The sequence below is a fragment of the Podarcis erhardii genome (genome assembly GCF_964252035.2).
Source record: "Podarcis erhardii genome assembly, chromosome: 3".
In the NCBI taxonomy this organism is placed as follows: Eukaryota; Metazoa; Chordata; class Lepidosauria; order Squamata; family Lacertidae; genus Podarcis; species Podarcis erhardii.
Window position 1 is genome coordinate 46,387,732 of NC_138507.1, and position 27,147 is coordinate 46,414,878.

At 43.5% G+C, this 27,147-nt stretch overlaps 1 protein-coding gene across 3 annotated transcripts in view; it reads left to right on the plus strand.

The window, feature by feature from the left end:
* The first annotated feature begins 1,285 nt into the window (after nucleotides 1-1,285).
* The window catches only part of KLHL32 (kelch like family member 32), a 68,766-nt gene continuing 42,904 nt past the window's right edge, over nucleotides 1,286-27,147 (plus strand). For all 3 annotated transcript variants that reach the window (XM_081857089.1, XM_081857090.1, XM_081857091.1), the window contains exons 1-4: nucleotides 1,286-1,634; nucleotides 11,282-11,372; nucleotides 16,018-16,198; nucleotides 23,527-23,634. In XM_081857089.1, the coding sequence (XP_081713215.1) occupies nucleotides 11,350-11,372; nucleotides 16,018-16,198; nucleotides 23,527-23,634 (312 nt within the window). In that variant the 5' untranslated portion in view covers nucleotides 1,286-1,634; nucleotides 11,282-11,349. The remainder of the gene's footprint in view (nucleotides 1,635-11,281; nucleotides 11,373-16,017; nucleotides 16,199-23,526; nucleotides 23,635-27,147) is intronic.

Genomic DNA, 27,147 nt, shown 5'->3' on the forward strand with positions numbered 1-27,147 from the left:
ACTGGTCAGCTTTGTTAAGAGATGAATCTGATAATATTCAGCACCTTAACTTTATTCCTTGTGAGCAGCATGAGTTATGAGAGCAGGTGAACTTTAAAAGGTAAAGGTAAAGGGACCCCTGACCATTAGGTCCAGTCGTGACCGACTCTGGGGTTGCGGCGCTCATCTCGCTTTATTGGCTGAGGGAGCCAGCGTTTGTCCGCAGACAGCTTCCGGGTCATGTGGCCAGCATGACTAAGCCACTTCTGGCGAACCAGAGCAGCACACAGAAACGCCGTTTACCTTCCCGCTGGAGCGGTACCTATTTATCTGCTTGCACTTTTGATGTGCTTTCAAACTGCTAGGTTGGCAGGAGCAAGGACCGAGCAACAGGAGATCATCCCGTCACGGGGATTCAAACTGCCGACCTTCTGATCGGCAAGTCCTAGGCTCTTTGGTTTAACCCACAGCGCCACCCAGTGAACTTTGCCTAGGTTATAATTAAGTCATCCCCAAGCACGTCTCAAAATTGATAGGATTCCATTAATACTGGAGATAAAGTACAGGATCAAAATGGTACTGTTTTGTCCTCTTCAGTTGGCAACACTGCATGCAGTGCCTGATATGGCAACTTTACAGAGGAAAATTGTGGCGCTTGATCTTTGGTTCTACATTGCACCCTAACACTTTTGGGGGCAGTGACAGGGTTTTCCACCTACTCCATCAGTGATATTCCAGAGCAAATTGGATCAAAGCAACACACACACACATCTACTCACTTTGCAACAACTAATGGGTTCTAACGGGCAGCATAAGAGAAAGCAATTTGAAAAGTCACTTGCTGCCAAATCGTAACAGTGAGGATCACTTGGAATCTCTAACTACAGCACACGGGTTTGAAGGGGGAGCCCTCTTCCCTTGGGACAAAACATCTTGAGCCCACAGAGGGGTATGGAAGTCTGCGTTGGACTCAGGGGTGCCAACTTGAATAAAACATTGGGGAGGGGCCATGATGCGGCGCGCGCAGCCACTTGAATGGCAATGCCCATCAACTTGGAGGCGGCCCCCCTCAAATATTTTGGGTGGCCCGAAGACCCCTCGGCCCCTAGGTATGGCTTCCTAGGGTCGGATCCGTTGGAAAGGCCCGTGAGCTGTGTGGGGCTCCAGGCTGCCCTGATCCCCCTCCAAAGCGCCTGCAGCTACGCTTAAGCGACGGCGCTGAACACGGGCGGGCGGGACTCCCTCCCCTGGCCGCCTCCTTTTCCGTCCCAGGAGCCTCAGGCTCCGCCTCCTCCTCCGGCAGGTGTGTTGCTCGGCGTCCTCCGGCTTCGCCGCCCGCTCACAATGCGTGGCCGCCGCCGCCGCTTCTGCGCACTGGCAAGGAGGAGACCCGGCTGGAAGGAGAAGGGGAGGCGGGGAAGGCAAGGCAAGGAGAGCGTGGGAGAAAGAGCGGCGCCTCCTCCTCCTGCTGCTGCTGCTGCTCCTCCTGCCGCCGCCGCGTACCAGCGAGTGGAGCGCAGTCGAGGTCGTCCGGCTGCCAGAAGTGGTGCGCCTTCGCTGGGCGCCTCTCTCCCTCAGGCGCCGCCGCCGCCGCCGCCGCGGCTCCTCCTCAGAGCAGCCCGGGGACAAAGCGGGACGCGGCGTCTCCTTGAGAGGTGAGCGCGCGCGGGAAGCCCGGCGGGATTAGGACGCGGAGCTCGCTCGCTCGCTCGCTCGGGCAGCTGAACCACCGGCTCAGGGACCTTCAAGGGGGGGGGGGTGAGGGGTCCCCTTCCAAATATATGCATAATGTTCTGCTGGTGACGTTGGTCGGAAGGGCACGGGGCGGAGGGGACGGCGGGCCCTGCTTAGCAAGAGGCGGCAGCTGCAGCAGCAGCGCCTCAGCCGGGCTAACTGCCCCAGTGCCGCAGGCAAACGGGGGGAAAAAAAAGTCCACTTGAGTTCTGCGGCTCGTGAAGCGGAGCTTTCTGGGCTGCCCCTCAGCCAATAACGAAGGGGGTCCTCTCTCTCCCCCCCCCACCCGCCCCGTCTGCGCTGCCCGGTTGCCAGGGCAACCTCAAACAGCGCCTTCGAGAGGCCGGCGCCACGGCTGCAGCCCTCGCGGGCGGTTTCAAGTTGACTCGCAGGCGGCTCGGTTTCTGCGGAGCCCGTTGGGGGGCGCGGGCTCGGGCTCGGGGGGGGGGGAAGGACAGCGCCACGGAGGAAACGGGCCGGGGTGGGGGTGGGGGGGAGGCGGGAAGAGTTCCGCTGGAGCAAATGTGTTTGGGATGGCAGTGTTGGTTTTGTGCCATGCAAAAGGAGTGGGGGGGGGGGGGGTTGGCAGGTGCTGCTTGTCCTGTTGAGCAGGAGGTGAGGAAATGCCGCCGTTTTCCATTCTGCATGACTATTGAAGGCACAAAGGCCGCCTCTTCGCGTTCGCTCCCTGCCTGTAAGAATACAAGGCTGCATAATAGCGGGGAGCAGAATTGCTTCAGGGGAAAGGGTTCAATCCACAAGTGGTTTAGCCCGGTTCTTTCGTTTCTCTGCAACCCTTCAGATGAGGGAGGTGCTCACGTCTGACTACAACTCCCATCATCAGGGGCCCTTGGCTGTGCTGCCTGAGGGTGGGTGATGGGAGTCCCAGTGAAGAACATCTGGACAGGTTCCCCTATCACCGTTTCAGATTATTCTCCTGCTTTCGGGGAGTGTGTGCTCTGTACTTTCCAATCTTCAGGTTGCTTAACAGGAAAATGGACAAAATTGTTAGGTGATTTATGAACCTGTGCATTTCAATACCTTTCAGTGCATAAATGGCCAGGTGATGCTGCTCATCGTTGTGTGGTGGACAAAGCTTATTTTTATGAATTTCTATTAAATAAAAAATATTTAATTTTTTTTAAAAAATGAATTTCTGTCTTTCATAGAGCCATTAAAGGACACAGCAGACCTGCTGGAAAATGTGCCAACCCTATATGAACTATTCTTCTACTTGAGTTTCTTTTTGTGATTACTTAAAAACTGTGCAGGACTGAATTTAATGTTTTCTATACTTATACGTCACTTGGTCATTTGAAACTAGGCTTTTACCTTGCTATTATTTTAGCGTCTGAGCAAAGTTTAAATTGTTACCAAGGTGGTTTTTAAAAAGATTACTTGGTGTGTAAAAGATCTCATTTAATCTTTTTAAGATTATATATTTCAGTGCAAATAATACCCAATGTTACTGGCATTGAAATATATAATATTAATCCTTGCAGTACAATTATATGCCTATTTATTTGGTAATAAGTCCCGTTGTGTTCAGTAGAAGTTATATGTTAGTAAGGGTGTTTAGAATAGCAGCCTTAGGTTTTTAAGTAGGTAGCATTTAAGATCCCAAGGGAAAAAGTTGCTATGAGAGTGTGCTGTGCTAATTGTTTAGCCTTCTGCTGCTACCCAATGTCCATAAAGCTGATTTTGTTCTCTTTCAAAATCAGGTGGCAGTGACGACTTATATCTCCTTGTTGTCATAGGAGTCCCTAAGGACCCAGAGTACCAGCAGTTAATTATGGGAATTCTGACAAATATTATTTATATTTTATGATAACACTGATTAAAAATGTAATTTTATTTTATTATTGTTCAAGGGAATTAAGTGTGGAAAACCTAGTGCATCCATTTTGCCGAGGCAGAAACCTGGAATGAAGTTAGCCTAAGGTGACTTTTTTTTCCCCATATGCAAAAATATATGCATGAGTAGTTCATTGCATGCACAGATCACCAGCCAGCCCTTAATCAGCTGACCCACTTTTTGAATTGAGGGGTGTTTGAAATATGGGTCAACTCAGTATGAGCTGCCTAACTGTCTGGACAAAAGGTAAATCTTTCAGAACAGACTCCTGCCTAAAACGTTCCGTTTCAATTCTGATTCTTCTGTCAGGTCAAAATGGTGGTGTAAATCAACTCCCAGGCTTGGACTAGGTAGTTAAGATAGTAAAAACACACACACACACAGAGAGAGAGAGAGAGAGAGAGACAGAGACAGAGACAGAGACAGAGACAGAGACACAGAGACAGAGACAGAGACAGAGACAGACAAGCATTGAACTAGCCAGTTTGCGAACATAAGAACAGCCTGCTGAATCAGACCAGTGGCCCATCTAGTCCAGCATCCTTTTCACACAGTGGCCAACCAGATGCCTGTGGGTAGCACACAAGGAGGACCTGAGCACAACAGCCCTCTCACCTCCCGCGGTTGTCAGCGACTGGTGTTCAGATGCGTATTGCCTCTGATAGTGAAGGCAAATCATGGCCACTTGGGCTAGTAGCTGCTGATAGCCTTATTCTCCACAAATTTGTCTAATTCTCTTTTTTAAGCCAACCATGTTGATGGCTATCACTGCTTATTGTAGGAGTGATTTCCATAGGTTAACTGTGCTGTGTGAAGGAGTACTATACAGAGGTACCTCTGGATGCGAACGGGATCCATTCTGGAGCCCCATTCACATCCAGAAACAAACATAACCTGCGTCCGCATGTCTGCGTGTGCACGGGGTGTGATTCGGCGATTCCGCACATGTGTGTGATGTCATTTTGAGTGTCTGTGCATGCGTGAGCGGCAAAACCCAGAAGTAACGTGCTCCATTACTTCCGGGTCGCCGTGGAGCGCAACCATAAAATATTCATCCCGAAGCTACTTCAACCCGAGGTATGACTGTACTGAATTGAAAGCTGAGCTTCATATTGGCCGTGGTTAGTTGCATGGATACTAAAAGCTGACACTTTAATTTTACAGATGCCCAAGGTAATTACTGAACTAGAATTAAGTGGTGCTGTGGGTAAAACCTCAGCGCCTAGGACTTGCCGATCGCATGGTTGGCGGTTCGAATCCCCGCAGTGGGGTGAGCTCCCATTGTTCAGTCCCAGCTCCTGCCCACCTAGCAGTTCGAAAGCACCCTTAAGTGCAAGTAGATAAATAGGTACCGCTTTATAGTGGGAAGGTAAACGGCGTTTCCGTGTGCTGTTCTGGTGCCGGTTCGCCGGAGCAGCATCGTCACGCTGGCCACGTGATCCGGAAGTGTCTGCGGACAGCGCTGGCTCCCGGCCTCTAGAGTGAGATGAGCACACAACCCTAGAGTCTGTCAAGACTGGCCCATATGGGCAGGGGTACCTTTACCTTTACCTAAGTAAGTACCCTGTCCCCCCCCCCCCCGCCAACTGTCAACTTGCTTTGTTCCGCCTGTGACAGTTCCTGGGGAAGACATTAAGAATATGGTTGCCATATGTCCTCTTTTTCCAGGACACATCCTTTTTTTCATGGCTAGAGTCATCATAGCGATCCATAGTTATAAGTAGAAGTTGACAAATGCGTCCTCTTTTTTGATCTTCACAATATGGCAACCCTAATTAAGAATTAAGGTGTTAAGAATGTCATTCTTTTAGCAGATGCTTTGCTTTCCCATGGTCCCATATAACAATTATTTCCCAGTATATACTGGATATAAACTAACCTCCGCGTAAGCTTTATGTAAGCAAATTAGAATGAATGCTCAATAAATAGGCCATCTGAATGGGCCCTAAGTTTCTCTCCTGGGTATGGAGAGAAAATCAACAACCTGCTTCTGTAGTTCTCTCCTGAAAGTTGCCTGTTTAGGACATGTTTTATCCGTTTCTAGGAATATTTTAAATTTATCAATTACAAAGGTTTCTCATTGGAGGAGGGAGGAGAATCCCTGCCCTAAGCAGGATGCCTTTGCTCTGTGTAGGGAACAGGATCCAATTTGAATCTGTTTAGCACTCAGTAAATCAAAAGGCACAAGGTGGAACAGAAGTTTCTAGTTCAGCGCCTTCAGGGAATGACTCATCAGAACAGTGCCTTTTTCTAGGGCTGCTCAAGGGTACGCAATACTGACACCTTTCCCTCTCCAAATGTTTAAAGTATGGCACTTACTGTAACAACTTCATGGTGAGTACCAGCACTATTTTTTTCTAGGAAGAACTGTAGTTGCTGCCAACCTGCATTCCAGTCCAACCATGGCTAGGCAACCCAGAAGGTGTTTGGTATCTAAATCTGATTAGGCTCCACCTGCAATACTCCCCTTGTTCATGTTCCAGCATGGGTCATCCACCAGAGTTTCGGTCTCCAAACCAGGCCAAATTGGTTGCATCCAGATATACCTTGAGTTGAGACACTGCTACATGCTCTCATTATAACCTGTCTCTGACCTGTCACTGAAGGCTCCTCTAGCCATCAATAATATCTCCCCCCACCCCACCCAGTTCAAAATATCCAATAAAGTACATGTTCTGTTACATAAACATGGATATGTTTCAAATCACATAGAGGGAGAAAGTAGGATGCATGTCTGATTTTTAATAGTGAAAGAGGCACACAGTGCCAAACCCTTTCCCACCCACAGCCCACTCCCCTATAGACCTTTCCAATGCTCCCCCTTTAGCAGAATTCCCAATACCAGACATTAACTTGACTGGCCGAAAGAGAACTTGGAGAGGGGTCACGATTGCTAGCTCTCCAATGCTCAGCTTGCTCTGAACCCTGCTCACCTCTTCTGTTCTCTCACACTAATCCAAATACTAATCATTGCTGTCCGATTGGGATGGAAAGAAGACCCACACAGACAGAGAAGGCCCAACATAAAGGTCCAAGCGAACATTGCAGCCACAGAGCTCATTTTGTTCAGCAAGTGAGCATGGAGGGGAGTCTGGCAATCACCCTAACATTGCCGTGAGGCATCCATTGGCAACACATTGATGGCTCCAGAGTTAAAAGAATCAGGTAGCTAGTGACAGAGAAGATTTTCCTCTGCCAGAGATCCAGGGGAGCTGCTGCCAGACAGAACAGACAATAAATAGTGGCCGAGGTAGCCAAATAGTCTGACATGGAATAAGGCAGATTCCTGTAAATGAAGTCAGGTGATACTTGCTTCTTCTCAGGGGTTATTTCCTTAGTTCTGTATAGTTCAAAACACTGTACGCAGAAGTACATTTCCCAACCACTTTCCAGGCAATTGCTGTTTTCTCTCTGTTGAGCAGTGGTACCTTGGAGTTGTGGTTGTGGTGGTTCGTGCTGTGATTTGATAACTCTGAATAAGTATCACATGAATAGGGGGAAGTCATACTCCTGTTCTGTCCACACCGGCACAGGAAGATCACTTCCTAATTTTTCATGTAGCCTAGTATTTATTTACTTTGACTGACACTGGCTCTTCAGGATCTCAGACAGAGGTATTTCCCATTACCTGCTACATTTTGAGGTGGAGATATTAAGCAACCTCTCTATTTTTGACAATAAGATGAATTAGAGCAGCTATGTAAGTGCTGTTGACATCCCCCCCCCTTACTCTGTTCTGTGTCCTTTGCCTCCTTTTTTCTTCTCTGTGCCTTGCTTCCATCTGCAGACAGGCAGCTCCCATAGTGGTGCACTGTCTTCCATACAGGATTGCTAACATTACTTGGCCTGCCATATTTTTTAATGGTCTTCCTCTGGTTCCCTTTAACAGTACCTAGACATGCAGAAATGTAACACACAATGCTTTTCTTGCCATGAAGCTAAGGGGCTAGGAAAAAGGCTTCGCCTGCTAAGCATATGTGTTCAGGTATCATTAAATGTACAGGAGCAAGATTTGTTGTTGTTTTAAAAAGTGGGGAGAAAGTAGCAGTCCTCTGTATGTGGTGTAATTTAAGTGGAAATTCTAATGATTATTTGATTAGTTTTCCTACTGCGGTTCTTGCAGTGATGTTTTGAGTTACTGTTGCTTTGAGTATATGCTGTTTAAATATATTTTGTAAACTCTCTTGGCATTTGATAATAAAGGATACTATGTATGAGATTTCCCTTCACTTTTCATAGGCGATGAACAGGACATTCTATCTAAATACCACCCCCACCCACCCAAAAAAGCAATTGTCAGTACTATGTTTGACCATAAATTTCATTGGCTTTGAAGTTGGGAAGATGGAAATAGACCTTCAGCTGTCTTCCTACACCTGAGATCCTGTTTGGCAGCAAATTCACAAAAGCACAAAAATGATGTTTGCTTTAGCCACTCTTATTTCCATTTTTGAAGACAGTTTGGTGATTCCTAGTTCTTGCGTACAGTAATACAATTTTGAAACTTATAGTCAAACAACAGTTAACTTGATGGACATTATATAAAAAGAATTCATAACATTAGTGAGCAGGTTGGTGTCCTTATTACGTCTAAAACATTTCCCATCACTGTGTGCTTTATCCTGAATAAATGTAGACAGATTCCTGGCTTTTTCTAACTCTTGGCAATAAAATGAGCAAGTGAATCCAACTGGAACTGTTGCAAATGTTTAAATTCACGAGGTTTAAATTCTATTTCAGTTGTGTACAGTATAGATCTTAACATACTTAACACCCTCCAGCACTGACTATGTGCTTAAAAATAACACAAAAACAGTTTTAGCTTTCTGGTTCTCCCCACTGTGCTTTTAAATCTTTCCTGTGTTGTTGCTGAGAATATTCAATGCCTGTCACCTGTATGACTTTCAGCAATAAAATAATAAAAACAAAGCTTTAAAAAAATAGAAGGGCATTTTGTTTGTTGTCTCTCTCTAAAGCAAATAAGGAAGGAATATTTGTGCTTTCTAACAAATCAGTTACACTACAGCTCCTAGTGGTTTTGAAAGATTGAAATTGCTCAGTGTTTTTGTTTCATGGGATGTGCTGTGCCTGTGGGTTTGTAGCTTTAATCTGGTCATAACGTCCTTCCTGGAGCAGAATGTGCTTTTCAAGTCAGCCCACCCTTTCCAGGGCAGTGTTTGCTACTGCTGTGTAGTAGATCAAAGCAGCTGGAATCAAATATTCTACATGGGAATGCTTGGGCTTATTAAAACAGTAATTGCTGGTCGTGCTGACATTATCAATAGAGTGCAACCCTGAAGGTAGTGCCTCTGTGAACTTTCTCGGTTTTAAAATTGCTGGCACATAGTGCAAAATTCTGATTTTGGGGCAGAACCCATTTGTATCTGCTACGCAGCATAAACATATTATTATGTCTAATAGAATGATGAAAGTGATGGTGTGATGGATGGTGGGGGCTGCACAATTATGGGATAAATACGTAGAGTGAGACCACCTCATCTCTCAGACAACAATCCCTTCTGAAAGGTGAAAAATAACTTGGATTCACAATGCTTGAAGTTGTCAGCTCTGCTTTTCTCTTTGCTAGCTCCTGTTAGTCTTGGTCTACATATAAAATAAAATGAAGCGATAGATTTTTGGAGGACATAGGTTGAAGTATAAACCTCCCAGTGAGGGGCACAATTTTTGAATGTTTCCCCACATGAAACACAAACAAAATTCTGTATGAAGGAAACTAAGTATATGGATTCTAGCTCAGTCCTTTTGTTGCGGTACTTGCTTTCTGTTTGCAGGGACATCTTTACTATACTCTGAAATGGTTTATTCAAGCGGTAGCCAATGCGGGGGCCCTTTCAATATTTATGGACTACAACTCCCATCAGCCTGCACATTGGATGATGGGAGTTGTAGTCTAGCAACATATGGAAATACCAAATTGGCTATCTCTGGTTTAGTGCATTCTGCCATTTCACTGTGTTTCATATGTGGAGCATTCTCAGGTGTGAGGACGAGAATGACATTGAAGAGCTTCCTGTTGTATTTCTGAGAATAAATATTATTTTTTAATGTAAAACTTATCAGTTGTGCAGATCGCTGGATATCTATAGCCTCTGGCCATATGGTTAGGTTAAGCCTTATGGTCGCATGCATACATATGCATATTCACTGCTTTATTTTTCTGCACTTGAGGCGTGAACCCATTTCAAAACATACTGGTGCTGAAAGACTTCTGTTCTGGAACGTGGAAAACAAGGGTGGCTGGAAACACTGTTTCACCTTTGCTTGAAGGGAAGCTTCAAAATACAGTAAACATCTGCAGACACACCTAGTAAGGCTCATGTGGGAACAATTACTGATGGACTTGCATCATCTGACTCTCTGGCTCTGTCTTTTTGTTGCCACTCCTTGTTGTATCCAGTCCTCCTCTAACTGCGGCTTAGACTTTTTGGTTACTAGACAGATATGGGCTGTGAGGTGAACTGGTAAAAAAATGAAGAGCACTCAGAATATGAGTTTAATGGCAACCCAATAGGGACTATGGAATCTCTGCAATAACCCTCCAGTTCTTGGACTAAAATGCCTCTGCAAAAATTCCTGCAGGGTGGTTGTTGTTGTTTTTGGGGAGATTTAAATAAACAGCCCTTAAATCAGATTTTAAAAGTTTGAAGCTATAATGCTCATGCTTTTGCTCAACTAAGACTTCAGAAGGTTAAAACTGATTGGAAGTGTACTGAAATAATTTTTGGAAAAGATGCCATGCAGACAGAAAATTGTCCAGCAGTGTGTATGGAATAAATAATGCTTTTCATATTTCCTAGAGTCCTGAGACTTGTGTCAACTACACATTGTACGCCATAGGTTTTCCATTTAGCACAAACCCGAACCCTGGTTTTGTGCTAAATGGAAAATTTAATCTCACAATTTGTTAACCTCCTGTGAGCGGACAAGGAAAGTTAGTTGTATTTTTCCCTGGTGAAAGCAAGAAAAATATGATAATATGATGGTATATTTAATCAGGTGGAGCATATGAATCAAGTTTGTGAAAGGGACAAGTCAGTATTGGATTTTAATGTAGTCTTGTTGGTTCTTAATTATGCACTTTGTCCTGTGGATTTGTTTAATGATTATTGATTTTGCTATAACCTGTATTAATTAGGTATTTCTCTTCCTGTTGGAATATTTTTGTTTCTCTTTTGTATTTGCAAACCATTTTTGAATGGTGCGCTAATATTTTTTGATGAATTGTTTAGTGGAATCTTATCTAACACTTGTATTAGTTATGCATCATATTAAGTATCTGTTGTGCTGTAACTATTGAGTTATTGCAGACTATTTTTTCTGGGCTGGCTTTTTTAATATTGTAACACAATATCAGCTTCATGTAAAGCATCTGAGCACACATGGAAAGTAGTATACACATAAAATTAACACTGACAAATTGGAAGCTATGCACCAATCAGGCAATGAGTATTCTACTAAAGCTACTTCCTGTATCTTAATTTGCACCCACAAAAAAGTATCTAGGGTTTTATAATTAGTATGGCTCCATTATGTCATCAAATTGTTGCAGCCAGTCTGTTCCATTAATAAGAGATGTCGATATCCTTTGCCACATATATTGATTATTTTTGAAGTGGTGGGTTTTCTGTACAGTGAACAAAAGTTTGGGCTTTTAATTCTAACTATTATTTGTTTTCTTCCTTTTCTCTGCAGCTGGAATGTGCACTGTTTTCCCGATACTTTTTTAAGAAGCAAGAGGTTCAGAAGGGCAAAGCTGAAGGATGCCGTCTGAGGTGTGCCTCAGGTATAGTTCATGGAGCTGTCCTGCCAGTTTCCATCGAGTGTGTGTTCATTCACTGTATGCTAGCCTAGAGGATGGCAAATTGCATACATAAATATTACATCAAAATGACTGTGCCGAGACATGTCCAGGAGGATTTACTTTTTGCTCTTGTGTTAGGCTTCTGTGTGGTTTTTTCTCTGCAACTTACCCCCATAGAAATATTTATGCATGGTGTAAAACAGGCTTCCTCAACCTCTGCCCTCCAGATGTTTTTGGCTTACAACTCCCATGATCCCTAGCTAGCAGGACCAGTGGTCAGGGATGATGGGAATTGTAGTCTCCAAACATCTGGAGGGCCGAGGTTGAGGAAGCCTGGTGTAAAAGATTTGCTCCTTCTGTGATTTCTCAGCTCATTTGCATGTTGAGCATCCTAACACAAAAAGGATTTGCCTTCCTGTCAGTGCTGAAGCAGGTAAAGGCAGAAAACTGAGTAGCATTGTGTTGGTCCTCATGGGCTCAGCCAGTAGATTGCCATTTAAACTTTGGGGACAGGTTGTTTTTATTGTCATTGATGATGAACAATCAAGGAGAAAGAACAGTGAGATTCTCTCCATGTGTCCCTCCCCAAATTGATTTGATTAAGGCAATTAAATTGGTTGTGATGGTTACTGTGATGGGATTATGCATCAAACAGCAGGAGGTCATTTTTATAGAGTAATTGCTCTGATAACTATATCTTTACATATTTCACATGTAATTCTGTGCATGCTTCTTAAAAACTAAAAGAGAAAGAAATATGAACTCTGAAACACCCCCTGCCCTTTCAAGTTCTTTATGAAATAAAGTCACACCTCTCAAACTATTCAGTTCACAAAATTAGGCTCAGATTCAAACTAAAACATTTTCACTTGATATCTTAGCACACTTATCTGTCTGTAGGATATTTATAATAACATTTGTGTGCATGTAGTAAAAAGCAGAAGAGCCATTTTATTTGAATATAATGTTCCAACGTAGGCTTTTCATCTGAATGACAGAGCAGAGAATTTCAAAATAGTATTTTTGCTGTCATAATACTGTATAGGAGGCTCTGCATCTTTCTTCTTCTTCCTTTTTTAAAGTGCTGCCACAAATTGTCAGTTATATCAAAAGAAGTCAGTAATATATTTAGAAAGATATTCTAGTGTATGGACACTTTAACAGTTTTGTGTGTTGGGAGGTTATATCTGATTTAGGATTACCAAACTATGTGAAACCTTTTTCCCAAATCATGCATGAACATTAATTTTTTATGGTAAGGAGTCAAATATTTCAACCCTTCCAAGTGGCCCTTTTATTTGAGAATCTTGATATGAGTGGTTGGAAATGATTGGAACTATAAAGTGAATGGAGGAAAAGAAACTAAATCCTTGCACACCTCATGTGTTGGTGTCCCAATAAGTCCACATACATGTAACAATTTTGTGAAAAGGACATACTAAGCTTTTCAGACTCCCCCCCCCCCCCGCTATAATTGTTTAGCTACATAATGGGGACTGGTGACTCTCATATCTGTTTTTACAGCCATTTGGATGTTTTATTTTCTGATTAGACAATAGTGCCTCTGCCTGTCTAGTGGGAATATTTGTTTTGTTCATGTGTAGGTCTCCCTAACTCCAAAGTTCAGGATGGAACATTAGCTTATTTATTCAACTTTGCACAAGTGCTTGGTGTGGATTAAACTACTGCTAACTTCTTATCTATGTCTTCAAAACCTTCTGTGGCCTTGGCCCTCCTTGTCTTTCTGCTCTTATATCCCCTGACAGGTCCTTTCCTTTGACCTTTGCTATTCAAGCGCCACCACCCTCAGCAAGATTCCCTGCTGTCTGAAGTGGCTCCACCCATTTCTCTTTGTTGACCCTTTTGCCTGGAACTGCCTCCAAGAACGCCTCTATGTGATCTACTCCCCTATTTCCTTGTAGTTTCTACTAAAAACTCGCCATTCCCAAGAAGCATTTGGATTCCCTCCCTTTAGTGTAACTAAACCACTAAAGTATCTGTAATTGAAGTCATTCATTCCTTCATTTTATTTGTATGCTGCTTGCAGTTTGAAAGCACATCAAAGTGCAAGTAGATAAATAGGTACCACTCTGGCGGGAAGGTAAACAGCGTTTCCGTGCGCTGCTCTGGTTTGCCAGAAGTGGCTTAGTCATGCTGGCCACATGACCCGGAAGCTGTGCACCGGCTCCCTCGGCCAGTAAAGCGAGATGAGCGCCGCAACCCCAAAGTCGGTCACGACTGGACCTAATGGTCAGGGGTCCCTTTACCTTTACTTCCTACAGAAAAATCATGCTCAGAGCAGTTTGCGACAAAGAAACAGGGATGAATTTCAAACAAACACTACCAAATTTCATAACAGCATAGCAGAACAATAACAGAGTAACAATTCCATAGTAACATAGGAAAGCAATAACGTAGTAACAAGTTCATAATAACAAGGCAAAAACAGTAAAATAGAAACAATTTTGTAATAATATTTCAAAGCAGTAACAATTTCATAAACATAGCACAACAGAAATAAAACAACATACAAAAAGCTACATTTCAATACAGTGGAACCTTGGTTCTCGAACTTAATCCATTCCGGGAGTCTGCTCAACTCCCAAAAGTGTTTGAAAATCAAGACGCAGCTTCTGATTGACTGCAGGAGCTTCCTGCACTCAAGCGGAAGCTGCGTTGGATGTTTGGCTTCCAAAAAACGTTAAAAACTGGAACACTTACTTCCGGGTTTTCGGCATTCGGGAGCCAAAACATATGAGTACCAAGGTGTTTGAGAACCAAGGTATGATTGTACTATAAATAGAACACTATGAGTTAAACAACATGCAGCAACCAGTAGCAAAAATAACAAGGGAGCAACACAGTTTATCCTTAGTTGCTCACAGTCCCTCTCCTGCAGCAGCTTCTTATAAGGCAGGCATGGCCAAACCTGGCCCTCCAGCTGTTTTGGGACTACAATTCCCATCATCCCTGACCACTGGTCCTGTTAGCTAGGGATGATGGGAGTTGTAGTCCCAAAACAGCTGGAGGGCCAAGTTTGGCCATGCCTGTTATAAGGCTTCGAAGGGCAAAGGGTGGGGTAGTTGGAAACATGCCTCCCATGATGTTCCTAATCACCTATTCCCCTCCCATTGCTCCCAATCACACCTTCCCATTTTCCTTAGCCTCTGTTGCTTACCTGTCCCTGCCACACCTGCTCCTTATATATGATGCTACTTGAACTATGATGTGAACTTGCACCTCAGTTCTTCAAGAATTTGGACATCTCGTATTATTTGTGTTTATTTACAAATAGACAGGTTGCACATAGGTACAAAAAAGGGGCAGCCAAAATGGTGTAGCCACACTTAGAATACTGTGCACAGTCCTGGTCATTTCACCTCAAAAAGGATGTTGTAGAGCTGGGAAAGGTTCAGAAAAGAACAACTGAAATAATCAGAGAGATACAGCAACAATCCTATGAGAAAAGGTTACAACATTTGGCACTTTCACTTTAGAACATAGGCAAGTAAGTGATGATATGATAGAGGTGTATAAAATTATGCATGGTGAAGAGCAAGTGCATAGAGTGAAGTTTTTCCTGCCTCTTTCATAACACTAGTCATCCATTGTACCTAAATATTTGAAGACTTGGGCCAGACATCTTCATTCAGCACACAGTGAAAACGATGGAATTTGCTATCGTAAGAGGCAGCAACGGCCACCAACTTTGATGGCTTTAAAAGAAGATACAACAAATTCATGGAGGGTAACAGTGTCAGTGGCTGCTAGTCACTATTCTATGTTCTACCTCTACTGTCAGAGGCAACATGCTCTAAATATGTCTTCCCAATTGTTGGGAAGCACGTGTTGAAAGGCTGCTGTTGCACTCATGCCCTGCTTGCAGAACTTCTCGTAGGGATCTGGTTGGACACTGGGAAAAACAGGATGCTGGATGAGTTGGGCCTTTGGTCTGAACCAGCAGAGGACTGCTGAAGATATGAGCCTTCCAAAAGTCTCTGGCCATTTAATTATTTCTGCAAAAGGCAGTCATTCAGTGCCAATCCTCATTTAAGAAAGTGAATCTGTCACGCTAAATTTGCCTAACTGGCTTCTTACACTGTTGGCCCCAGCAATTGTGGATCTTCTACAGTTAAAGTCATTAGGCTGAGAGGGCTGGGAGGGATCCTAGTAAATTGGATTAATCCTCAATTTACAACAATAATATGCCTATTTTTATAGCTAGGACAGTTGAAGCTGTGAGATAACGGCCACATTGTGAATGTCTTGCAGAGTGATGCTGTTGTACATAAAGATTTAAGTCCATCTTTATATTGTGGGCTATAATGATAGCCCTGCCACACTGTGATGCTATAGACCTTTAGTTACAGCACAAGAGTGGGGAAATAATAATAAACCCATTTCCAACCTGTGTCAGTAGTACCAAATCATCCTACTTATAATCCTACTCTCACTTCAGAGTTTGATTCAATTCAGTGGCACTTTTTTTTTTTTTGTCTTGAGTAAATATGCAGGATTTTATGCTTGACTGACGTAATTAGAAATGAAAAAGTATAAAACATATGCATGCCTTTCACTCTTGGTATTTTCATGCTTGCGAGTGTGATCATTTCTTCGTCTTTTGCAGTTTTCAAGATATGCTGACTGGCCAGAGGCTTTGCCAGTCTAGTTCTCATAATGATGCTGTCTTGGCTGCTCTGAACCAGCAAAGAAGTGATGGGATCCTCTGTGATATAACTCTTATAGCGGAAGAGAAGAAATTCCATGCCCACAAGGCAGTCCTAGCAGCTTGCAGTGACTACTTCAGAGTAAGTTAATACAGTAGCATGTTTATGTCCATCAGCTCTGTTTTTAGAACACCATAGATATTTGGATAATTAGTAGTATTGAAATCTTTCCAATTTTTTTTTGCCCGTGTAAACAGTGTTCATGATCTGACCAGATACTTCACAGGACAAGTTTTTTTTTTATGTCTACTGAAAAGTAAGCCACAGTAGGTTCAATGGGACTTAAAACTAGATATGTGAATATAGGATTGTGAAACATAACTGGGGAATTTATTTGACATATATGTAGTATTTAAAGGTAGGCATTTACATGTTTGTAGGTATGTGCTCCTGTACAGTGGTACCTCTGGTTGTGGACGGGATCCGTTCTGGAGCTCCAGTCAGATTCTGAGGTTTCCGCAACCGGAGGTGCCTGTTCTGCGCATGTGCATGGCGCGATAGAGTGCTACTGTGTATGCGCACGCGGTGAAACCCAGAAATATACTTGTGGGTTTGCTGCATGCATATCTCGAAGAATACATAACAAGAGGGACACGTAAGTAGAGATACCACTGTATTTACTAAATAGGGTGTGTACACAGTTGTTGGCAGTGGGTGTGCGCCTAGGGCACCCTGTTCCACACTTAACACAGTCTATTTTATTTTAACTACTTTGTATGTCTTTGAGATCACATTTTGAGTTAACTTACAATATATGCTTTGTGAAGTTCTGGTTCAATAGTAGTTTTCCAATTTAAAGCATTAAGTTTTGTTTTGTTTTTTAACTTCCCTTAAGGCCTGAAAAGGCAAGTGATCTGGAAGACTGGAAGAAGACATGCCGTTGTCTTCCCTAGTTTTATTTAGGACACTTATTCCCTTCAGTAAAATTTGTAAGTTGAACACATAAAAAGCATAGTTTTGGACTCATTAGGAAACACACACACAGACACCAAAATGTAAAGTGGGACGCCATGTTTGTTAGAACTAACCAAAATGTCACAAGCAAATTTCAAGTGCTGCAGAGCTAGTCATCAGGCTGGATGAACTGGGCGATGTGAAATGCTGACGTGATGTTAAAGCAGATATGGGGAACCTTTGGCCCTCCAGATGTTGCTGAACTACAGTTCCCATTGTCCCAGACCATTGGCCATGCTTGCTGAGGCTGGTGGGGGTTGTAGTTCAGTACCATCTGGAGAGACAAAGATTTCCCCCAAAAAGCAACAGACTCCCCAGTTATAACAGTGTTAGGAAAGGAACACAAGATGTAATAATACCACTGTATTCTGCTTTGGTCAGACCACACCTGTGTTCAGTTTTGGGTGCCACAATTTAAGAAGAATGTGTTCAGAGAAGGTCAACCAAGACAAGCAAGCGTCTGGAAACCAAGCATTAGAAGGAACGGTTGAGAAAGTTGGGTATGTTTAGCCTGGATAAGAGGAAACTGAGAGGATATATGATAGCCATCTTCAAATATCTAAAGGGCTGTCACCTGGAAGATGGAACAAGCTTGTTTTTTCCTGCTCTGGAGGGTAGGACCTGAACCAATGGCTTCAAGTCACAAGGGATTCTGACTAAACATTAGGAAGAACTTTATGATGGTAAGAGCTGAAGCAGACCTCCTCAGATGGTGGTGGACTCTCCTTCCTTGGAGGTTTTTAAGCAGAGGTTGGCTGGCCATCTGCCAGGGATGCTTTAGTTGAGATTGCTGCATTGTGGGGAGTTGAACTAGATGACCCCCTCAGGGTTCCTTCCAACTCCGCAATTATATGATTCTAGGATTCATTCTGTAGACTTAATTTAATTGGCCACAGCTAGATGGTTGACAGATTTCAGGTTGTGCTGTTAGCTGCTTGGACAAATAAACAAATTGTGGGTGATTCCTGGCTTATAAAAAGCTAACGTAATGGATCTTTCTCCAGCACTAAACAGATCGCACACATGGTAGTCCTCTATTAGCAAAGCTGATATTAATTGTAGGTGGTACACTAGGTAAAAGCAGCTTGACGGTTTTCTTCAAAAATATAACTTTTTTGGGGGGGGGAAGGGTGGTACTGTGGTTAGAGGCTGTTGACAAGATTACAGTTTTTTACTATAATTTTGGAGACAAGGTAGATTTGCACTCCTCCAGAAGTAGTAATGCTTCCAGATCCCAAATATTCTCCTGGGATTGCCAGGTAGCTGTGTGGTGGGCAGGAATGTGTTCTGCCAACTTCGCCTTAGATGCCAATCCTTTCCTGGAGAAACTAGACTTGGTCTCAATCATTCAGGCGCTTTGTCATCTCAGACTAGACCAATGTAATGTGGTCTGCTTAGGGCTGTTCTTGAAGAACAATTGGTTTCATATGGTTCAAAATATAGGTGGAAGGTGTCTGGTTACAACTTTTATAATGACCGCTCCCTGCATAAAACGGGGGGCGCCCTCTGCGTGGACGCATGCAGCCCCTGGATCTGGAGCAGCTCCATCAGTATAGGCTTGGCTTTGCCTTCCCTCAGGTGGGATACCTGGAGGTCTCCGCCTACCCCAGTCAGTTTTCCAATCCCACCTGGGGGAAGCGTTGCCAAGGAGACCAGGCCAGGTAGGGGAGGGATTACCTGCCCACACAATAGAGGGAGGATCTTACCTGGGAATCCTCACTTGGCTCCAGAGCTTCTCCCACCCTACCCACCCTCAGTTAATGTCTTCTTTTGCAGGTTAACTTTTCTTCACAGGTATGCGGGGGCTGCTACGATAAGGTCGCTGTTAAAGGGCCGGAAAGGAATTTCCCTGCATTGGCAGGTTTCGCCTTTCCCGTAGCAAAACGTCACAACTTTGGCGGTATCAGACCTTGGGCGGAATCCTTTAGTCCATCTTCCTCTTTGCGGCGGCGATACCAGGGTTCCCCGTTAAAGGGGTTTCTCAAGGGAGGCTTTGACCGTACGCCGAAAGGTCGTCATTGCTCTCCCCTGCGGCGTCGTCGTAACGGGGGCGGCTATCTCTGCTTGAACATATGTTCTCCAGAGCCGGCCCATCCCCCCCCACACACTGGATAACCCTGATGCTCCCTCGGTCCCCGGCTGGGGACTGGGGAGGGAGAACGCCCAATGTCTGAGCCAAGGTCTACCCACATTTGAAATTTAATAAAGTTGTGGCCAATTTAATCCTATAGCACGTTGTCTTGAGTCGTTATTCCACATGATGGGGGGGACCACTCGGGATCTGGGGACTCTGTCCGTCCACACAAAACATTTTTCACTGTGTTTCTGAGCTCAATTCAAGGTGCTGTTTTTGTGCTTTTAAAGCACTAAGTAGTCAGGGATCAGAATATTTACAGAACCTCACTCCTTCCTTCATATGAGGCTGCCCAGGAACTCACCTCCACCCACAAGACCCTTCTTCAGATCTTACTGTGGTCAGTATGTGGGTACTTGTCATGCGGCCTTTTCAGCAATGATGTTCCCAAGATTGGTACACCTGTTTCTACCACTCCTTGTTCTTAGGTGGGTGGTGAAGATTTTTATTTAAGTGGATGCTCTCAGAACTGCTGCTGCTGTTTTAGTTTGTTGTTCTAGTCTGGTTAGTGTAGTGCTGCTTTTAAAGATGTGGTTGTTGTTGATTTAACAGGTGAATACTTTTACAGAAAGACAGAGTAAAATAATAATAGTAGCTGGAGGAGACTCTTGAGAGTCCTATGGACTGCAAGAAGATCAAACCTATCCATTCTTAAGGAAATCAGCCCTGAGTCCTCACTGGAAGGACAGATCCTGAAGCTGAGGCTCCAGTACTTTGGCCACCTCATGAGAACAGAAGACTCCCTGGAAAAACCCTGATGTTGGGAAAGATTGAGGGCACAAGGAGAAGGGGAAACCAGAGGACGAGATGGTTGGACCGTGTTCTTGAAGCTACTGACATGAGTTTGACCAAACTGCGGGAGGCAGTGGAAGACAGGAGTGCCTGGCGTGCTCTGGTCCATGGGGTCATGAAGAGTCAGACATGACTAAACAACAACAACAATGTCCTGGAAAATATAAGGAATCTTGGGTTGAGGCAGCGAGCTGTGATCTTTGCAAGAATTCGGAGCACTCAAATGACTAGTCATGGGGCTGGCAGGCAGAATCACCATATGTTGCCTTCATCATGCCAGTTGGCATTTTAAATGTTTGCCTGAACTCTGCTTATGCCTCCGTGCTGATCTTTCACTTACAAGAAGTGGTGTGGGAGTAGTTCCACTGAAGCTTCTTCACAATCTGTTCGATAACTGTGTGCATAAGCAAACTTTGTGGGTGAGGATAAAGGCATCCTCTTGCAAATATTGCCTGGCAAGTACAAAGGAGAATCTTAGTATATAGGAAGGAACCCTGTCAGTGACCTGCCTCCATGGTTTGTTCACACACGTTGCACAGATAAAAAAATCATGAGGAATTGCTTATCAATGAGTGTGTACCTTGAGCTTTACTGTTCAGGCTTGTGGCGAGAATGAATAGGACATGACTTTTGCCCAACCTCTTTCTTACTTCTTCTCAAAGGGGTCAAGGTTTTGAGTGCATGGGGGTCATATTGTGTTACTGAAAACCTAAAAAATTAAGCAAATAAATAAAAACTCACATCACCGTCAGCAGAAAGGGCAGTAAAACTTACCTTTCCCCAAACATACGTAAGAATTTTTAGGTTTTAAATTTTTAAAAATTATATCCTGCTTTTAAATAACTTCCTGGTCCTGGTTGTAGTTTTGGACTACAACTTCCATCAGCCCCAACCAGCGGTTGGGAGCTATTATCCAGTACCTAGAGACACACAGATTCCTTATCTCTGTCTCGAAGCTCAAAAAATTCAACTGGGATGGGGAATGAGAAAATCCAGTGGATAAAATGCTTAATGAAAAGTTCTGTCTGATGTTTAAAATACTGATTTCTTAATTTGGGGATCAAAAAGAGAGAGGTCATCTTATACATATGGGGGCGTCTTATACATGGAAAAATACAGTAATATTAAAAAAATGCACACTCTTCCCCCCGCCTCTGGCAAAAGTGGTCTGTTTTGTCTACAGAATATACTAGTGTTGAAAAGTTCACTGATCTTCAAGTTAGAAAACAGATTTAATCAGGGACATTTCTGTGTGTTCATATAATTCAGAAAACTGTAATTAATGATGGTATATCATCAGTAAACAAAAAGAGGTCACTGAATAGATATCACTGGAGGTTATGAAGTCATTAAATTGTGTTTGCAGATAATGGTTTTTATCGCATTTCTTTGTTTAAAAAAGTGGATGTATCATAAATAGTTGACTTTCTGATGTATTAAAAGCACAGCCCGTATCTTCTATTTTATGCTGCAAATAAAAATCACTGTGTTTCCATTCAGGCTTAAATGGCATGGAATTTAATTAGTAACTACCATTTGCAGTACAGTTGTAAACTGGTTACATAGTGTAGTTGTAATCGTTAAGACTTTTAAACGCTTCTGTCACTAATTCATGTTGCCAGGAGTGCCCATTTAGGGTGGCTGAATAAAAAAGTGAGGGCTGGGCTCCTGCACCTTTTTATAGCTGAACAGAAGAGGGGGTTTCAGTAGATGTAGCTTGCATTTCACCTACATCTGCAGAAATGTTCTCTTCTGCAGAACTATTAAAAGGTGCAGGGCCCTCCCTACTCCCATGGGATTATCTGTGGGAGTGCAGGGAGCTGCTAGAAGGTTTGCAATCCAGCAGAGATCCTAAGGATCTCACATGGGGACTGTATGTGCAGCAGCTGTGGGTTGTATACTCACAATGGCCCTTTTACAAGTCTTAGTCTATTTAACTGAAGGATGGGAGTAAAAATGCTCGCTGCAAATTGTTTTGTTATCCTAATTTTGTTATCCTCTTACTGATGGTTGGGGTAGGGTGTTTAAGGTTGAGAGATGGAGGGAGACTTGCCCAAGACCACAGAGTGATTTGGAGGGTGTTGGGGGGGGGGGCAGGATATTGCTTTTCAGTTGGAAGGGTCCAAACACAGTAGTTTTTCTGAAAGATCACAGGCTTGTCATGTATATCTGGTTATGAAATGAAACCAGTATAAATTACCGTATTTTTCCTTCTATAACACGCAGATTTTTTCTTCTAAAAAGGAAGGGGAAATGTCTGTGCGTGTTATTGAGCGAATGTGTGGTCCCTGGAGCCAAATGGTGCGAGGGGAGGCAAAAAAAAGCAGGCAAAAATCAAATTGCAGGTCTCGGAGAAGGGAACCCTGAAAGGAGGAAGCGGCTGCTTTCCTGCATTCTGCCTCAGGGTCTTACTGCCCACCCACCTCTGTTTCCTTGCTGTGTTTGCTCAAACGGAACAAAGAGCAGGGAAAGCCCCTCCCCTCCAGGCAAGCAGAGGGGAAAACATGCAGGAGGGAGAGAGAGAGAGAGCGCGCGCGCTAGCTGGCTGGCTTGGGTGGGTAGGTGAGGGAAAACTTTTGCCTTCCTTTCCTCCCTCCCAGTTATACCCCTCTCCTGCATTCTTAGCCAGCTGCTTCTCTGCACACCCCTCTCGTGCTCCTTGTCCGTTCTGTGTTTTTCCTTCCCTCCCCACTTAAAATGTGGTTAAAAAGCATGGATCCATATGGATCCTCAGGATCTTTGCATTGGGTCACCCCAAATTCACCATAAGATCACATAGCATGTCCATGGCTACAGCCTGCCCCCCCAAAATCACGCACCCACTGTTGCCTGGGGCTGCAATGGTGCAAAAACGTGGTTAAAAAGCATGGATCTACATGGATCCTCAGGATCTTTGCATTAGGTCACCCCAAATTCACCCTCAGATCACATAGCATGTCCATGGCTACAGCCTGCCCCCCCAAAATCACACACCCACTGTTGCCTGGGGCTGCAATGGTGCAAAAACATGGTTACAAAACATGGATCTACATGGATCCTCAGGATCTTTGCATTGGGTCAGCCCAAATTCACCATCAGAGCACATAGCATGTCCATGGCTACAGCCTGCCCCCCAAAAATCACGCACCCAAAGTTTCCTGGGGCTGCAATGGTGCAAAAACGTGGTTACAAACCATGGATGCACAGGGATTCTCAGGATTTTTGCATTGCGTCATCCCAAATTCACCATCAGATCACATGTCTGTGGCCACAGCATGAAGCACAAAAATGATACAGCCACTGTTTCATTCAGAATGTTTTTTCCCTTGTTTTCCTCCTCTAAAAACGATGTGCGTGTTATGGTCAGGTGCGTGTTATAGAGCGAAAAATACGGTACTTTTGGAATAAATTGCATACTGATTAATGACTGCAGTATTACTAGCTATCTTAATTAGGGAACATCAAAGCAGCAACAAAAGTCCCTTATCTTTAATAGGAAATCCAAGTTTGATCAATGTAATGTAGACAATTTTTTCTTTTCTTTTCTTAGGCGATGTTCAGCCTTTGTATGGTTGAAAGTGGTGCAGATGAGGTGAATTTACATGGCATCACAAGCATAGGTTTAAAGCAAGCTCTGGACTTCGCATACACTGGACAGGTATAGTACTAAAATTCTTAACAAGCATATAAAACAGACCGGGTCACCTTAGAATAGATGGCACCGGGATATTACCATGGCAACTGGCTTGGCCTTGCACCTGTTGGCTTATCTCATGCATGGGGTGATTTATGCTCATGAAGGAGATTAAACCCTTCCTCCATGTCCAGTTTCTCCAACAGGTTTGCATTTCAATTCCAGATCAACATCACACTTTCAGGGAGGATGTAAAAACACATTGGCCAGGATCGAAAGAACTGCACAGCTTTCTACTTCTGTCTACAGGGGACTCTGAAAGAGCAGACCTTCATGCCACATTGCAAAGCACTTTAGAAACTGATGTGATTTTCAGATGCAACTGAGATAGCAGTATCTGGATGGTGGGGAGCCCAATAAAAATAAGAACAAAGAAAACCCAATAATCCCCTCTCCCACATCACATTTAAAAGGGCATTGGCTGTTGATCTTAATATTCAGGAGGGTCTGTAGTGAAATACAGTCTTTCAGAAATTTGGGAATTAAGGGCTAAGTGAAATAGGCTGGCCTTTGAAAAATTCAGTTATAATCATACTCACCTTGAGCACATTTTAACATAAGTGAAATGTGCAGTCCCATGTAATCAACTGGAGTTGTGCCTTTTAAAAGACACTGTTTGTTAGGGATATGTATTGTATTATTGTAACCATGTGTGCCAAGAGCCCAGGAGGTTTTTCTACATTTGCTGGAATGCCTTCCCTGAGAGACAGCTCTTTCAAATGTTAGTAGCTGCTGTCAGAGCAGTGAGAAGCCTGTGTGCCCATGAGGTGACTCAAAACCATTGAAGTGTTAATGGTGAAGATTTCAAAGTATTGCGTGGGTGTAAGGCAGAAATGCTGTTAGCAAATAATTGGATTTGTGCATGTGCCTCCTACACACTGCTCTGAAAAGTCTTAGTCACAATAGGTTTTGGTCCATCGGTACAGTATTACCAAGGGAATAGGATATTTTCTTTCTGAAACAGAATTTCCAGTGCCTACCACTCCCACCAGTAAATAGAAAGCTCTTTTCACAACAACCCTCACTGAGATGAAAAAATTATAATGCTTTGCTCAAAGCAAACCTGAGCCTTGTACGGTCCAATATCCTACTCTTCTGTCTCAACCAGGGGAAGGGAAAAGGGGATGCCTCATTTATTATCCTTGTTCTTTTCCAATATATGTTTTGTTTTGTTTTGATGATGATGAAGCCATTTTGTAGCCCCGTCTTCATTAACTTTACCTGGAGGTAAAGCCATTCTAAATTTAACAGGACATGCAGAGGAGTGAGTTTATGCATATTGATTGAAATACCAAACATGCTGAGGAAGCCACCTGAAAATGCTGTCATATTGTAACTTGCAAATGGACAGTGGTCTGGCCAGCTGGCTTTTTGAGAGTTAGGGCTCATCCAGACTTCCATTTGTGCCACATTTCTAGGCACAGGTTAGGGCTTTAAAGGTCTGTGTAGCCAGAGCTTAATAAATACTCAATTGGGGTGCACTTTAGTCTAGGGCTGGCTCGATGTACGTGAACTTTATAGGTACTTAGAATCATCAAGTTGGAAGGGACCCTGAGGATCATCTAGTTCATCCCTCTGTAATAGAGGACTATGTAGCTGTCCCTTATGGGAATCAAACCTGCAACTTCAGAATCATCAGCACCATGCTCTAACCAACTGAGCTATATATTACAGGTCCTCTGCAGATAGCTAAATGAAGACAGTCTCAGCATTGGGGAGCACATTCAAATCCATACTCAGCTATAAAGTTCACTGGATGACCTTGGGCCAGTCACTTTCTTTCAGCCTAACTTCTCTGACAGGTTTCTTACCAGGATGGAATAGTGATGAGATGGGAGGTATGTAGGAAGAATGAGAGAGAGAGAAGACTACAATCCTATACAACCGATGTGGAGAACCTTTGGCCTTCCAATGTTGCTGAACTATAACTCCCATCAGCCACAGCAAGCATGGCCCAGTGGCCAGAGATGATGGGAGTTGCAGTTCAGCAACATTTGGAATGCCAAAGGATAGCAAGTCCCAAAAAAATCTACAGGACATACTGCTGAGTAGACCTCTATAGGATAATGTAAATGACCCCTGTTAATGCCCCACAAGTGCAGTACTTGGTATGCTATAGGAGACTTGCTCATTTGTTTTTAGTCAGCCCTCTGGTTCATCATCTTACAAGGAGTTAGTAAACCATGTTGGATTGTGTTGTATGTGAAACAATTTATCAGATAGGTAGTACTTTGATTATATAGGTAATGCATTCAATCTCCTTAAAATATGTGTTCTGTTATTTCTCAGTTTCATTTATTTCTTTTAAACAGCAGGAAAGTGGAACGTTCCTTTTCTGTATAAAGTGGGTTTCTTGAGACCTCTAGTGAAAACAGCTGGTGTTGCAGGATTGGATATTAAAATGGGAAAAGGAAATCTGTGTGGAAATACTTCATTATTCCTGTTCAACAGAAGCAGTGTTTATTAGAAATGATTGTTAGACACACTTGTAAGGTTATGGGAAACTCTCAATACAAAAATAGTCATCTCCCTATGAATTATATAATAATTTTTAGCAGTTATATTTAGGATACTGTCTAGAGCTATTAGATCATGTTTTAAAGTGTATACAGTGGTACCTCAAGTTACAAACGCCTCAGGTCACAAACACTTCAGGTTACAAACTCTGCTAACCTGGAAGAGTTACCTCGAGTTGAGAACTTTGCCCCAGGATGAGAACGGAAATCGTGTGCTGGCAATGCAATGGCAGCAAGAAGCCCCATTAGCGAAAGCGCACTTCTAGTTAAGAACAGTTTCAGGTTAAGAATGGACCTCCGGAACGAATTAAGTTCATAAGTAGAGGTACCACTGTATTAGGTTATGATGTCAGGTTATGTTTTGAACCTGTCTTTAACTTTTTAGCAGTCACTGCATAAGATTTAATGCAGTCCTTTTATATTTAGCTGGTTGTTTTCTTAACTTGATCTGAGTTTGTTTATCTAGTACTTTTCATGAGGTACTGTTGATGGCTGCTGCATTTGACCAAAGATCAGCCTTAAAAGATCAGGTTTGCAGTTCGGGAGTGACTGAGCCAACCTTGATACTGAAAGCCCCTGTTGAATGTCATGCCTTTTGCCAGCTAAACCTAGTGCACCAGCTACAACAGAAGTAGCCAACATGGTTCCTTCCAGATGGTTTTGGTCTCCCACTTCTATCAGCACCAGCTGGTATGGCCAATGGCCAGGGCTGATGAGAGTCCAGTAACATCTGAAAAGGCACCATGTTGACTACCCCTGAGCTACAACTTCTCCAGGACAGAGATAGCTTATCAGAATGATCCATAGGCTGTTAATTCCAGGTAGGTTACCACAGTGCAGGGATTCCTTTGACATCTCATAAACTTCTTTTAGTTCAGAACACAGCTGTCTGGTTCCTCCCTGGCACTTTGTGACTGATTGCCAAATAGAGAGACAGACACAGAAGCTGGGTTGAACTAGG